Source organism: Phaenicophaeus curvirostris, chromosome 2 (assembly GCF_032191515.1).
Source record: "Phaenicophaeus curvirostris isolate KB17595 chromosome 2, BPBGC_Pcur_1.0, whole genome shotgun sequence".
Classification (NCBI taxonomy): domain Eukaryota; kingdom Metazoa; phylum Chordata; class Aves; order Cuculiformes; family Cuculidae; genus Phaenicophaeus; species Phaenicophaeus curvirostris.
The window spans coordinates 104,157,580-104,173,107 of record NC_091393.1 but is presented as its reverse complement, the minus strand read 5'-3'; the positions used below and the strand labels follow the sequence as shown (position 1 = coordinate 104,173,107).

The 15,528-nt window shown below is 36.0% G+C and overlaps 1 protein-coding gene across 8 annotated transcripts in view; it reads left to right on the top strand.

The window, feature by feature from the left end:
• Window positions 1-15,528, top strand: part of EML6 (EMAP like 6) — a 116,573-nt gene that overhangs the window by 33,766 nt on the left and 67,279 nt on the right. For 7 of the 8 annotated variants that reach the window (XR_011336808.1, XR_011336810.1, XR_011336811.1 and 4 more), the window contains exons 2-5: window positions 3,368-3,527; window positions 9,352-9,450; window positions 11,462-11,530; window positions 14,125-14,310. Coding sequence is in view for 4 of the 8 variants with exons in the window: in XM_069850244.1 (XP_069706345.1) it covers window positions 3,368-3,527; window positions 9,352-9,450; window positions 11,462-11,530; window positions 14,125-14,310 (514 nt within the window). In the remaining 4 variants the exon portion in view is untranslated. The remainder of the gene's footprint in view (window positions 1-3,367; window positions 3,528-9,351; window positions 9,451-11,461; window positions 11,531-14,124; window positions 14,311-15,528) is intronic. The other variant, XM_069850245.1, reaches the window with a different exon arrangement.

Here is a 15,528-nt window from a genome sequence, read left to right as displayed (position 1 = left end):
AACCTTGAAAGCAGGGAGGAATTTTCTTGTGAAGTTTCTTCTGCCCATATGGTTAGATCTCATAACACAACACCCTGGTCAGACAGGTCACTGTATGTGCCACGGCTGCCCTTGGTTCCTGGCACATTTCCTTGTGGACCAACCCTGCTCTCACTGCTCATTGATAGTAAAGCTTTTGCTGGGGTAATTTATGTAGTGTGCTCATGGGAGAAGTGTAGGAATAATTATGTGTATTCCTTTTAGGAGAAATGCTCATGAGTAAGATAGGAGTCTTGATTTTATTTTTTTCCACTTTATTTTTGTTATTGTTGTTAGGTAATGGAACTGTTATGTATTCTCAATACTGAAACTAGGTCTGCAAATCTACATCCACAGATAAGAACGTGCATAACCTGGTGGATGGGCAGAGCTAGGGAGTATGGGCTCAGGGAAGGAGGCAAAATGGTGTTGCAGCAAATGGGGAAGTGAAGAAGTTCATAATTTGCTCAGAGATGTTAAATCTTCAGTGCTCCAGCCATTCGGTTGAGTCAAACGGCTCTGACATACACTGATGCCTCTCAAACAGGTATCTGCAGGCCCATTGCCTGTGACTTGCAGAAAATTGTCTGGTTGCATCATAGAGAGTTTTGTGCTTCTAAGTGTTTTTCCTGTTGGAAGGAATAGGAAGTAATACTCTAATAATATTTTTCTATGCTATAAATTGCTGTTGTTTGAATGCTGCTTTTATTCTAATCACATTTTCGTATTGCACTGATTATCACATTATTTTGGTATTTTCCAGTGGCACAAATACTGATGTGCTACTGTTATAAATGCTTCAGATACATGGTAGGATGTTTGTTTATAGAGGTTGAAGACATACACCTAACACTTCAGAACACAAGCCGTTAAATTTATGCTCATTTTAAAAGGCAGAGAGGGACACAGATCCTGGGCCAGCAGGAAATCTTATGGTCTGAAGACAGAAATGACCCATACTGCAATAAATTGTACAGTTCCACATACAATTTTTATATTTTAATTCAAAATGAGCACATAGATCATATATCTAGGTATCAAACACTCACAAGGATTTGTTCTGAAATTGGACTCTATTCCTTTACTCTGTAGCCCACTGTTCTGCCAAAAATAAGCACTTGGTTATCTAACAGCCAGACTGAACGTAGGCAGTTATGGTGCATTGTAAAGGCTGTTAGTGGGAAATGAATGTCCTTAGCGGTTCTGAATAATCAGACTGCTTATTTAAGTGCCAAAAAATTATATTAGTTCCTATTTTAGTTCTCCCACTAGTTGACTTCATGCGTCAAGAAGGATAAGACAAATAACAGATCTGTTCAGTACAGACATATTTATGTTGTAGAAAATATATTCGTGTTCCTAACCTTACATACAGGAATGGAAATACAAAATGTAAAAGGGGAAGCTCTAGTATGTGAAAACCAAAGTGTACAAAACAGTGGTAGATGTAATTAAGCTGCAATTCTGTTCTAACTGGGAGATTGAACCCAATTTATCTTTTCCATCTGTTTTTTATCATTGAAGAAAAGTATTCTAACTTAATTGTAGGTATCACAGCTTAAGTATAATGGAAGCATCCCTTATCCCCCATATAGGCTTAGAATTGAGTTGAACTGTTGACACACGGAATAATGTAGAATCCAAGCCTATGAAGGAAAGGATGAATGAGCAAGTGCAGGAACAGATAAAAAAAATTTACTGGATGTTGTGCTAAATTTTTTCTTTTAGCATGGATCATTCTTTAATGTGAAAAAAAATCAAATAGGTAAATTTTTGAGACTTCCTAAAGTTTTTTTGATTAATCCTTCTTAAAAATTAGTAATGTCTGCTCCTGGGATAGAAGAAATATTCAGCTGCCCTAAGCCATGTCCATTTATTATTAGGATGCTTTTCCTTATTCCATCTATAGCTCACGTACTCACACATTGTTCAATTTTGTTTCTTGGATAACAGTGTAAAACTGTCTTTGTATTCATACTACCTTAGGGAGGGTTTTTTATTATTAACATCCCTAAGCTAGGTTTTCAAACTAGATTCTCTGGGTTTTGCCAAAGAGAATATCTCAAGGGTTGAAGGGCAGCTTGACAATAGCTCAGAATAAAATTGCAAAGAGCAGCTTCTGGTACTGTGTCACTACTGATATCCTGCATTCCTCCTGTTAATGTGGAATGAAGTTAGCTAAATGGCAGCCTTTTGTAATCTGTGTTACAATGGAAATCTGTTGTGTGTGACAAGGAAACTATAGTTTTTATTTTTGTTTCAATGCTGCTGCTGCTTGGTTCCAGAAAATATTTGACATCTAAGAGAAGTGGTCCCAAAACAATAAAATGGGAGTAAATATTAGTGTTTGCACTTGGGAAGGGGTGAAAGAGAAAGGTTCTGTGGGCTACCTGGTTGAGATTTTCCTCTCTGAAGGACTGTGAACAGAAATATAGTTTGATTCTTCCAACAAAACATGCATTAAAATGCTGCTCGTGGTAACGCACCTCTGTACAAATACTGCAAAGAATAAAGAAGTTGAGTGTTCCATGATTAATAAGAGAAATTAATTATGAGAAAGTTGGTCAAAGCAAGTCTCCTGAACACTGGTGGAGTTAATCACTGGAAACTGGGAAACAGATTTAGAAACATTTGCACCTCTCTTGAATTCAAAGAATGGAAATGCTGCTTGATGAGTCAGCTTTTTGTGCAGTGTACCATTTCTAATTGGCTCTTAGCAAAAATGAGGTAAACTAATAAAGGTACAGTAAATTTTACTTCTCCTTAGGCAGCAGTAACTTAATGTAGGTCTTAGGATACATATATCATTGTTCTTCAAGTACAGGAGAAACAATTTATTTCGCTGTCTTTTCTGAGGTTGCCATCTTTAAACATGTAAACATGACAGGATTTCTTGTGTAAATTTTTCATAGTGAAAAATACCCATTATTCAGCCACTGGTCCATAATTCAGAACGTTTGATGTATAAAAGAGGAATAAATTATAGAAAATAAACCACTGCCTTTATAAAGTTATGAAAGATAAAAGCTCGTATCTTCATTCAACTTACCAATCAAAAGTATTAAAAAATTCTCTGTTTATGTATTCCTTGAATTTTCTAGGTAAAAAATTATTACATGAGAAATTGTTTTGTACTAGTTCTGTCAGTCTCAATTAAACATTATTTTAAGATAGGTGGGGACAGACTGAGTTTTCAAGACAGTCGATGTGATTATTCCAATAAATCAAGAGGAGCTGAAGCTTTTGAGAACTAAAAAAAATAGTTGTTTTTTTAATTTTTTTTTTTATATTTTATACTATTTTACTGATTCTGAAAGTGTATTATAATTTCAACTCTGTTCTATTTCAGCCTTGCAGTTCACCCGGATAAAACTTTAGTAGCTACAGGGCAGGTTGGGAAGGACCCTTACATTTGCATCTGGGATTCCTACCGTGTGCAGACTGTGTCTGTTCTTAAGGATGCACATACACATGGAGTTGCCTGCTTAGCTTTTGATTCAGATGGCCAGGTTTGTATACCTTCTTTCTCTGTGTGTTGAATTTAGTTTGATTTCTGGTTCTAGGAGATGTGCATGTTGAAGTACTTTACGTTTAGGTAGCTATACAGCTGTGATACTGACACTCCTATTATAATCAGATTTTTAATGCAAGAACTGCAAATAGAGCTTTTTTCAAAGATATCTTTGCGAAAAAAAACCCCAGAGCTTAGCATTTGAGTTAAGTGGAAGCACTGAGTGTCTGATAAATATCCATAGAAGAAATGGCCCTCTGTGGCTCGCTTGTGGCTTCACCACACGCGTCAGCTACTGTCACAAGAGATCCATTCCTGGCGAAGTCCTCGCAATCCTGCAGCATTTTTGGCAGAGGATGTCCAGTAATCTCCCTCCTAGGAGAGTCTCATTGGCTGTTTGATTGAATTATGGGGTTAGTGCACAGAATGCATGTGACTTTGTACAATGTGATTAGATTATGTGAGTACCTGGTATTTTGAGACAAAATAGAACATATATGTAGATGGTGGGATATTCATAGCTAAACACATGGATTCCCCTCCTCCCCCCTCAAGGCAAACAGCTAAAAGCATTCAAAATGTGATTAACGTAGGAGGAAAATAGGTCTATGATTCACATGAACCTTAGAAAGGTATCACATTTATAGTTGTATAGACATCTATATCTGCATTTTTGCTGTTATTTATATTCAGGTGAGTTTTATGGTGTACCATTGTGGTCATGCTTTAGAGTTGGTTGCTAAAATATTTTTAGGAATGCTTAGATTAGCTGATACCTGGATTCTTGCACAGATCCTTATTGGGTTTTGTATTTGCTTGTGTACCAATAGAGCAGAACTACCTTTAGATTATTTTCTTAAGTGATGTACTAGATGGTTAGCTATCTATTGAGAATTGCTTTGTTATCTTATGCTTAGCTATTCTTCTGCTGACCACACAGTGCTTTTATTACTATTTTTTGAGGTTGGAACTGGACATACAATGCGTAAGATATGTGCTCACATGAAATAAAAAAAGTAGCTTTTATTGTGCATTATCTTGTGTATATTCAGTTTAAAGATGAATCTGAAGTGAAGGACACCAACATGAGCAACTGCCTCTAACAATTTTAAAAAGCACTGGACAACTTGAATTATTAAACACACTATCAATTAGATTTCCTCATTAAAAACTTTAACTAGCTTTCTATTTTAAGCCAAGTTTTCAACCATCATCTTCCAGCTTTCTTAAAATAAAGCTGTTCCCTCTGAAATCTACTGTGCCAATTCTAATTAAAGAAAAAGGTGTTCCTGGGAATTGTAGAATAAAAAAATCGGATGAGAAAACCTCCACATCAACAGAACAAAATTTCTAACACTGTAATGTTTTTTAAGATATTTTTCATTCAGAAATATGCGTTCTTAAAACTTTCTGTCATTTTTTACTTCATCGGACTGGTGGACAAACTTTTTCAAAGAGTGCAGTCAGAATGAACTAAAGGTGGAGGCTCTCCTGAAAATCCTGATGGGTGCCTTGCTGTGATTAAAAACTGAACTTACTGCTGTGTTGACCTTGCAGAAGAGTAATATTCAGTTTCTGGAAGTGCTGGAGGAGTTGCAGTTCGTTCTGGAAATAAGAATTTGCACAGAATGCTTTTATATCTGGAGAAAGACCAATGCTGGAAAACATAAATATGGATAATGTATCTTGGCTTTTTGCTGCTCTTTCTCGCTTTGCAGAAGAATCTGCTTTGCTGAGCCAAAATTAAAGGGCATGGTAGAAAGACTTGGAGTATTTGGAATTCAGAGCTGCTAGCAGTTCCGGTTTGTTTAGTCAGTGCAGCCAAGGGAGCTGGCATCTTGTGACAGAACAGAACAGATCAGACTTCACACATTGCTTGCACCCTGCCTTCTAATGCATACGTTTAATTCTTTTATATACGATGTCTATTAATATGCAAGAAGGATTTGTATTTCAGCCACAAAACACAAATAAATTCAACAATCATGTAAGGTAAAGATGTAACAAGAAATGTGTTATTTTCTTTGTTAATTCTGTCAGCTGTCTGCTTTCTAAATAAAAGTAGTCTGAGGAAAAGCCCAGGTAATTCCAGCTTCTCTGGAGCTGGATCCCCATGAATTCTGCCTAGCTTCCTCCCACTCCACTGTGCACAGGTTCTGGTTCCAAGAGTAGCTGCTGTGTTGAGCGCTGCACAGCTCCAGTATGTGGATTTAGCGTGGGTCTCAAAACAGTGACATGGCAACTATATTGTAGCCAATTTAATTAGCTCTTCTTGTACCAGAAACTCTGGGGGGTCTGTTTCAGGCATTCAGATGAATTAGTTCTGAAATATTACTCCCTGCTGGACTTCAACTGACACTGCAGGGAGACAGCTTAGTTCTCTCTGCAGTGTTTCCCTGGCATAATTTACCTCAAACTGGGTAATAGAGAGCAAACAGGATTTGTTATCTTTTATAATGTATGGAGAAGATCAATATGGAGCTTAAATCAGGGGATAGCTTATATGCTTCCTTTATTTCACGTACCTTCAATACAGCTTTAAATTTAGAGACACACATATTTTGAGTAAATTCCCTATTTTGTGCATTATCTGTAATTAATATTATATTTTAAAAGTACTGATGGGAGCTGAATATCTTGCAGAGCTCTTGATGTATAAAAATACATATTTGAGATCAGGCTTTTTCTATATGATCAGGAGACGACATTTGGCAAAAGGAAATCTGTACTTTGTTCAAATATTTAATGAATAGGTGTCAGTTTGCCTGTAATTAAAGATGGTTTTTGTTGAATCAGGAACTGTCTGCAGTTCCTCCTTAATAGTACTGACATCTACCCTTCACAGAATTACCTACAAAGCTGATGTCTTTTATGTTGAAGTATTTCACCAATACTATACAGTATAATTCTTGGTTTGAGTTAATATAGATAAGCTGGGTTTGTATGCTGTCTAAAAATATTTCTTTTTTAAATGGAGTGAGGAGGGCCCTGCCATAATACATATGTACACTTCCAAATTTGGCATTAGGTAGCAGTATGCATCTTTAGCCAGATCTTCTAAATCAGTGTAGATTTAAAAATAATTGTTTAATTGTGTGCATAAACTACTTGGCAGATATTTTCTTCTGGTAATTTTGTGACTCCTCTGAACAGAATTCTGTCAAATTATCCTCCAGAAGGAGGACTAAATGTGTAAGCATTTCTACCAAAAAAAGGATATTCAACATTTATAACTTTTCTGCCAGCAGGAGACCTTCCTGAGTAGATCTATGTTAAAAGAAAATAGCACATATTTCTTAATTTCCCCTAGTACTTTCACTGTCCATCTACCCCACTAACGATTATTTCCTGACTGGTAGTTACAGCTCAGGTCTGATGATGTTCACATCACAAATCTAAAAGATACTGTAAGTACTGCCATGGTTTCCATGGTGAAGGGAAGAGTATAAAAGAGGTGAGAAAAAAATGGAATCAGTGAAGGTTCCATGAAAAATATCTTGTATTATGATCAGCACACACATACACCTGGGTAGGTGTAGATTCCTCAAGGGCAAATAAGACTTTTTTTTGCTATAACAACATTTCCTTATGAAAATAAATATTTTTATACTGTTAACTGGCAATATTTGGTTTTCTTTGTTACCACACATTTAATAATCAAGCATGCTGTTCCAGGTTAAATGCAGATATTCAGCACACATCTGTGATAGCACCCCAAATTTTGAACCTACCTTTATCTACCATTTCAGAGATTCACATATGGGAAGTTTTCAACCAGATCTTGATATAATGTAATAATCAAATCTTCTGACTACCTGATATCTTGCAAGTTCCTGCAGTAGATTCTCACACAGTTTGGTTTAATAAGTCCTCAGGTATTTTCATTTCAGTGAAAGACAATGTAAAAGTAGATTGAATTTGGACAAACTTATGGTATAACTCCGTGAAAAGGGTTTTGAATTTTTGTTTTGTTTTGGTTTTTTCCTATTAATGCTGTGTTTCTTAGTACCTTTGCTGGTAGGATATTGGTTGGGTCGTGTGTTATTCATTAGGTAGAGTTCGGGTACTGCACTAGGCATAACGCATGTTGTCAGCTCTCATGAAACCGAAGTCTAAAAAGATATATATAATTGTACTAAAATAAAGGAGCTGTAACTATTAAGAAGGCAGTGAAGAGTGCATGTGTACTTACTGCATTTAAACTAGAAGCTTTTGATAGTGACTGTCCTAAGAAGGAAGATGTACGCTATGTTTTTATGTTTATAGATGACATTGAAAGCCATTGAGTACCTGGTTTGTGAATTATTTTGCTACAGAATGAAAACTTGAGCTTTCTGAGTTTTTATGAATAATGATGTCTTCTCTTTGTTGTCAGTAGTTGACAGCTTTACTGCAATTAGTATTCTTTTTAATACAGCTTTTAGAGAAATCTCCGATAATTACACTTGCTTTTTTTGCTGACTGAGTCCTTTTGTGTTACAACAGATGTCTTCAGACTTTAAACAAATTTGCCTATTGAGAGGTCAGGCAAAAAATAAGGGACATTTAGTTGAAGGAAATTCAATTTAAGAGATTCAGTTTGCAAGTCATCTTGAAGAAAATCATCAAGGAAAAGGTCTGGTCAATATAATCTCTGAAACGTCTCCATTTGGACCAGATGGTTCATCTGCTCATCTTTGGTTCTGAGGCCAAAAGTTTCATTTATTGTATGTTCCTGAAATGCAGTCTTTCCTATAACAGAGCAAAATGCATGGGAGCTTCAGTGAGGCTGTTAATTTCTTATGAGAAGAAGTTATTAGACAGGACAACAAGAAGAACAAGGGACAGGCAATATGGCTGTTTTTAATAAATTGTGTTACTGAGTTACGAGATTGGTTACCATCTTCCCATCGTGCAAATTGCTCAGGCATATTCTTTTTCTTAATATATGTTGGACATATCCATTACATGTCCCTATCCAACATATGTTGGCATCACATCCATGATGTGCGGTTGCAGTACATTTGGCACAGTTCTACCATGTCTGGTCCACAGTCAAAGTTGTCACCTAATAAGAAACTAAAAATGGAAATCATGTAAAGTTGGATATAATTAGCACAGTCACTGGAAGGGAAATAAACTACAAACTTTGCAAAAACTGTTGATATTCTGTATACATTGTAGATGTATGCAATCTACTTTCTTCCCTCTTCCTTAATTATTCAAGTAGTTATTCTCAACACCAGGGTGCAAAGAAAATGAGAATCAGACCTGCCTGCCCTTTTTCCTATATCTAATAAATGCAACATATGCAGAAGGATTTTTCCCTTCCATCTTACTTTGTTCCTTTTTTTTCTTGCATGATTGAGATTTGAAAATATTAATACTATTAGTTATTTCAATTGGTGATTTGATATACCAGGCTGCGTAAAAGGCAGTTATTACAAGTATATCCAATTCTGATTCTAAAGTTAAACAAAGTGAGCATGATGAACAAAATTGTATTTGGAGATAGTGAGAGCTTTTATTTCCCATTCACTTAATTGATCAAAATGCTAGAATGGTGTGCACCTGAAAGAAGCATCTCAAATCTTTCATGATAAGAATCATACTTGAGACATTGGTAATCTGATATAAATAACCTGGCTTAGAAAAGATGAGACGTTTCAGTGCTTTCTCCAGTGAACAAATAGTAAATGTGAATACCTTGATTGTGCCTTTGCAATGTAGCTCAAACACAAGTCATGTGGGAAAATCCATTTGTACACAGAATAATCTGATGTGCAGTAAACTGATTTTTGAGTTGATTTTCTGTTAACTGGATTACTACTGTTTTTCCTTAGCGTTTAGCTTCTGTGGGACTGGATGCCAAAAACACAGTATGTATTTGGGACTGGAAGAGAGGAAAACTACTGGCAACAGCTACGGGCCATTCAGACAGGGTAATTGTATGAAGGGTTTGCTGCATTTTGTCTGGGAGTTACAGAAATATTTTAAAAATAATTTTTGCTTGTATTAGGTTAATGCAAAGAATATTTTGATCATTCTACCTGGCTTTTAAAATACTGAATAAGGTATTTATTTCTCTTTATTGAACTAGGCAGAGCACAAAGCAGTGTTAGTAAATGGGGTCGTGTGATGGATTCTTGAACTGACCATCTAGCAGACCTAGAGTGGAAATAATGCACTGATTAGGATGATTTATAGCTTTTTATATAAGATGTGAAATGCTAGCTCAGTGGACAAAGATAATGTCCTTTCTGAGTATACCAAAAAGACATTTTATCCTGAGGGAAAGTTTAATGATCTCCTTTATATTTTTGCTTAAGACGATTACCTGTAGGAGAAATAGAAGTAGAGTAAATATTCCTTTTATACCTATTAACTTTAGGTAAAGAATCATAACGATATCAATAAATAGAAGAGCTGAGCAGGTCTGAGTTTAGAATATTATTCAGGTTTATGAAAAGTTGGAGCAGATTTAGCATAAGCAAAATACCTCCTCAACACATATAAGCACAAGAATGCATGCATTGATATAAATTGTGGACACATTCTGACAGCTTTTTTCTTATTCATTTTATGATATTATAACGTGTTAGAATATTATAATTTTGAGGTATTATAAAGTTACACTACACATGGTGGAGTATTTATATGGACAAAGCAGTGCAATAGACCCTTTTTACAGTTTGTGCGTACAGTCTATCTGCATCTTATGCATCATCTGAATAAATCTGATACTTAATTTTTACTTACAATGTTCCCAACCCACCAGGATCTTAGTCCTGACATGGATTTGTCTTTCAGAACTGATTCACTTTCCAGTTACATCAGTGGAAGTTTTGTTGCTGACTTCAGTAGGTACAAGATCAGGTTCTGAATTAGCAGAGGACTCCAGGACAGTCAAGGAGTACTAAAATCTTAGTCTCAGTAGGCTTTCAAAACCATTAAAAAAAAGATATTTGACCCTGAAGGGGGAGCGGGAAGGATGCGTATCTAATTAGGCCACAAATTCTGATGATTTAGCATGCACGAATCATAAAACATTTCTGAAGGTGAAAGATCTTGTGTGTTCTAACAATGCTTAAGTAAAACAGTACTTAAACTATGGTAAATCCTGATGTTTATAATCAAAATAAATATTTTATAGGAAGGCAGTGTTTCCTTGTGTATAAAATGAATGATGGGTAAGCTTAAGATAATATGTAGCTTTAAGCTGACTGAAATTACTTTGTGGTGTATACTTAACAGCTCAAACCATTGGTTCTCAGCTTGGACACTGAAAAGCTGAATGCCAGAGGTGAAGTCTAAAGATAACGTTGTTGAAAATATGGGCCAAAATACAAGCTTTGTTTCCAAACTTCATACAGTATTTTCCATTTGCTGTAATTCCGTAGTTATAGAATATGCTGTGAGTGTGTTCTTGTAAGATGCACAGGAACTGATGCTTCATTTTTTGATGCATGCTATTATAAATGTAACATCAAGCAAAATGAAGAATTAAATTTTATCTCTAGATTAGTTCAGATGAATTATATTCACCCATTTTGTCTCTGAGATCTTTTGGTAATCAGGTTAAATTAGGTTCTGTACGTTTTATCTAAAATAATGAATAAAGATAAATGTAGTGATATTTTTTTCCTAAACTTGAGGAACATTAGCTTACACGATTCCTATTTTATTTGAGACAGCAAATATTGTTTATTCAATAATATCTTGGAGCTGGAATTGGTTGATAAAGTGAAGGTCAAATGAGATGTGTTAACAGAGCTATGTGAGGAAGTCTGCATATTTGCCTTAATCCTTGTTTACAAAGAGTTCCAAATTTACCTAAATAATGTTCTTTCATTTTTAGTAATTATTAGAAATTATGCCTAAAAATTGGTAAAAGCAAGCCTAGATGCAATTATGGTATAATTTAAAATATGAACTTACTATATTTCTTAACAGATATTCGATATTTCCTGGGACCAGTATCAACCAAACAGAATAGTCAGCTGTGGAGTAAAACACATAAAGGTAAACAGCTTTTATTGTTTACTTCTTAAAAAGTGGATGATGTCACAAAATAAATTTGTCCTTTGATATGGTAAGGGCTTTGAGTATAAGACAGTTTATATTTATCTTTCTTTACTCTGTGAACTTCTCAGCAAAACTTTTTTTTTTTTTTAAGTTGATTTATTATTCATTAGCAGTGACTGAGGTGCAGATCCACTTAAGCAAATTGGGAAGATTATTTGGTATAATTTTCATCATTGTATATTTGTAAGTTTTGGGTTCCCTGACCTCTCCATTCCACCTAAATTGTCTCAGCCTTTAGTGATTGCTCTCATCAGGCATCACAGAAAGTCACGGAGCAGGTATAGAAGAAACAAAGTTAAACATACTCATTGAATGAACTGCTGTGTTGCCTGTCATTCCACTAGCATTTGTAGGAATACCACAGAGAAGGTATGCAACACCTGCAGAGGTGAACAAATGAAAACTCTAGTGCCCCTCTATTTGCTTCCTCTAAGTCACGTGTTCTGGAGCTGATTTAACTATAAACTTACATATATACTATAAGCTGAGGCTAAAACATTCTCATGCCCGTGAAAAAGCTTAGAAAGAAATTCTTCTGTTTGCCAATATTCCCTGCAGGTTTCTGTTTTTCTCTTGTCTCATCAGAAGCATTCCTAACAGATGGCAATTATTTCACGTGACTGGGGTGGGAAGAGCTTTAACTGGAAATTTAGGAAACCAGCTAATATCTCTAGTTCTGGTTACTGAGAAGCTTGTGCCCTTAAAACTACCACTGCTTTCAAACTGTGGGTGGTTTTGGCAGAAGCGATACCATCTGTTGTATTCTACAAGCTGTTTTCCAAAACCTGTCTTTGTTTGGCACCTGTATTCTGCTTAAAATGGCCGTAATTACCCTCAAGATGCATAATACCAGGCAAAATACATACATATAGATATAGGCATGCCAAAAAAAACCCAAAAAAAACGTGGAGGGGAAATGATGAGACGTTCCCCTCCAGTGGGGCTCAAACAGTGGTAAGGCTGTGGGAATATGATAACTACTTTAACTTCCAAGGAATGAAAAGAACAGCTTTAAACTTACTGTATCACTGTGAGAATTGGGAATAATACTCGGGAATAGTGCCATTTATTCCTTTAGCATTTCTGTTCAATTGGCTCCTTTGGATGAGTAGATATTAAAAGCTGTGGTAAAGCCTAGGAGCTAAGGAATCCCACTCTGAGCTCAGGACCTCCCTCCACCCATTTCCTAACACTGCTACCTGCTCTTTTGCCCTTCTCACCAAAAGTGAGGACAGTGTATGTTTTACTCACAGAATGAAAGCCCTGAGGGAAGCATTCCCACTGCTTTTCATAACTTGGTTCATGTTAAGAGGCAAAGGTAAAAATTATTGAATCAGAAATAGAGAAGGATCTGAGAAATCTTTGATCCAAGTGTGTTCCAGAATTCAACTTTATAGGAATTTGTAGGAGCAAATACAAAGAGAAAGACCTAAAAAAATCTGGCTTATAGCCAGATTGACCCTATGAGATAGACACTAGGCATCTGTATCAGACACTTCCAACATTCCTGTCCAACCTTTGAAGGTCTCCCTCCAGTGTGCAATAGGCTGCAGAGCACAGATGCCTCACCTAATAAAGACTTGAGCTGACAAGTCCATTCAGGGCTGCGCTACACCACATTTACTGTTCTGTTTCTGCATGCATCCAGAAAATCTAAGAGCTGGCCTGCCTGGATATTTCAGCATTTTTCTTGCACGTCTGATTGAAATTCTCTTTACCTTCCTAGGAAGATCAGATCCTTGAGTGCACTGTCCTCTCTGCTTGATAAAATTATGTTTAAAAACATAATGAAATGATTAAAAAAGAAAGAGTATTTCTAGCCCACCACTATAGACACACTTGTAAGACAATCTTTGTGTCATTTTGACTCTCTTTCTATTCCCTAGTCAGTCTTGCATCCTTGTTTTGCAGAAACTTACTTTGTGTAGAAGTCAAGAAAGTCACTATTCCACACTTGGTGTACCTCTCATATTGAGAGACAGTTGTTTCACACACAAGCATTTGCAATCTCCAACCAACAGATGGTTCCTCAGTAAATCGAACTGTATTTGAGGGAAGCATCTCTTTCTGTACTCTGGAAAGGGGCATAAATGTCTACTCCAGGCACATAGATTCTTTAAGATAAAGTATTTAATTTCTTCAGAGCTTTAGCTTTATTTTAAGCTTTGCAGACAAGAAAAGCGGGACATTCCTGACTTGAAAAACTGCACATTCATACTGACAGATATCACCCAGCAAACCGTGATAAAAGGTAGGGAAATAATGAGTTGGAGTAGAATAGCAGTAGTGAGTCAGAACTATGCCTGCTTTCTCAAACAGGTTGATCCTTTTGTTTTGCATTTGCCTGGGAATTTCCTTAGTCGGTGTGCATTTTTTTGAGTAATGGGCATTCTGATAGTGCTACAGGAGTCATTGAAGTTTCCGTCCAGCCACTGTTCTGTAAGGACATATATCTGTGAGATCTGCACGCTAATATGAAAAACCAGAAATTTTGCAGAAGTTTTTCCTTATCTGCCATTTATATTTCACAGTTTTGGACATTGTGTGGAAATGCACTGACAGCAAAGAGAGGAATATTTGGTAAAACAGGAGATCTCCAAACTATCCTTTGTTTAGCATGTGCAAAAGAAGATATCACGTACTCTGGTGCTTTAAATGGAGACATCTACGTTTGGAAAGGGCTAAACTTAGTCCGCACAATTCAAGGAGCACATAGTGTAAGTTGTGTTTTTGAAATTAACTGTTCATTGAATTGAAAGACTTCTTGAAGGCTTATATACAAAGGTTTTCTTCTGTTTTAGGTCAGAAGAATGTCAAAGAGTGTTCATCGGTTTACATGTTTTCAACAGATGCTTCCTGCTGAACTGATAATTGACAGAACTGCTGATATTTATAGCACTGATTTAACCCATCAGACTAAATCTAGAGTGAGGTTTCTTAATGTGAAGTTTCGTAGGTGGAGTAGCTTCAGTTATGATTACTTTACTTAAAAACAGCTGGTAACCAAATGATCTTATTTAAATAGAAAATTACCACCACATTTCCCAACACTGAAGACTGACTCTTCATAAAAACTTCGACGTGGAGTAAGCCTCTTTAACCTGTGAATTTTGCTCTGACTGTATTCCAAAGACAGTTTACTACAATTGGCTTCATAGCACACCCTTCACCCTAATCTGGAGCATGTATAATTACAGAGAGAAAGGGGAGCATATAGGATAGTGTTAGATTTCTAACCACACTAACATGATAAATTTGTCTCTGTTGTTGCTTCAGTAAAGCTACAGTAGGATTTTCATGTCTTCTTTCAAATGCATTTGAGAACTACTCTTTTGAATGTCCTTGTGGCTAATGGCATTCTGGAATGAGGGTTTTGAACAGAAAGAAACAAGTATTGTTAAGAGTGATACGAAATCTAATGGTTGTCGCTACGTTTTTTTCTAGAACCTTTCTAGAAAGGGCACTGAAAACTAATTTTGGGAAGCTAGAAGAAACCATTATGTTGGCAGTGCATCAAGATTGATAGTAGCTTTTCAAATTTGATCTAAGTGTTCAGGAGAGTAATCGTTATTTATAGAAGTAATCCTTAATTTATGAAAGCAGTCAGACTGAGGTTAGTGGGACATCTTACCTGAAGAGCTACTGTGTAATTGATAGGTTTTGAGTTTGTGCAATTCCAGTTACATGGAAATATTTTTTGGCCAACAGTAAACCCATGTAGTATATTTGCAGAATTTTGTTTACAGAATTCTCCTTGAATTCATTAGAATGATGAAATACAATCTCTTTCTATATAATGTGTTCTGTTTCATCCTTGTAAATTATGGGGTTTGCCATGGCTAATATGCATTCTCTTGCCCAATTTCTCATCTCTATAATTAATTAGTAGAAATATTAATTTATTAAGATATTGAACAAGCCACTTTGAAAACAGA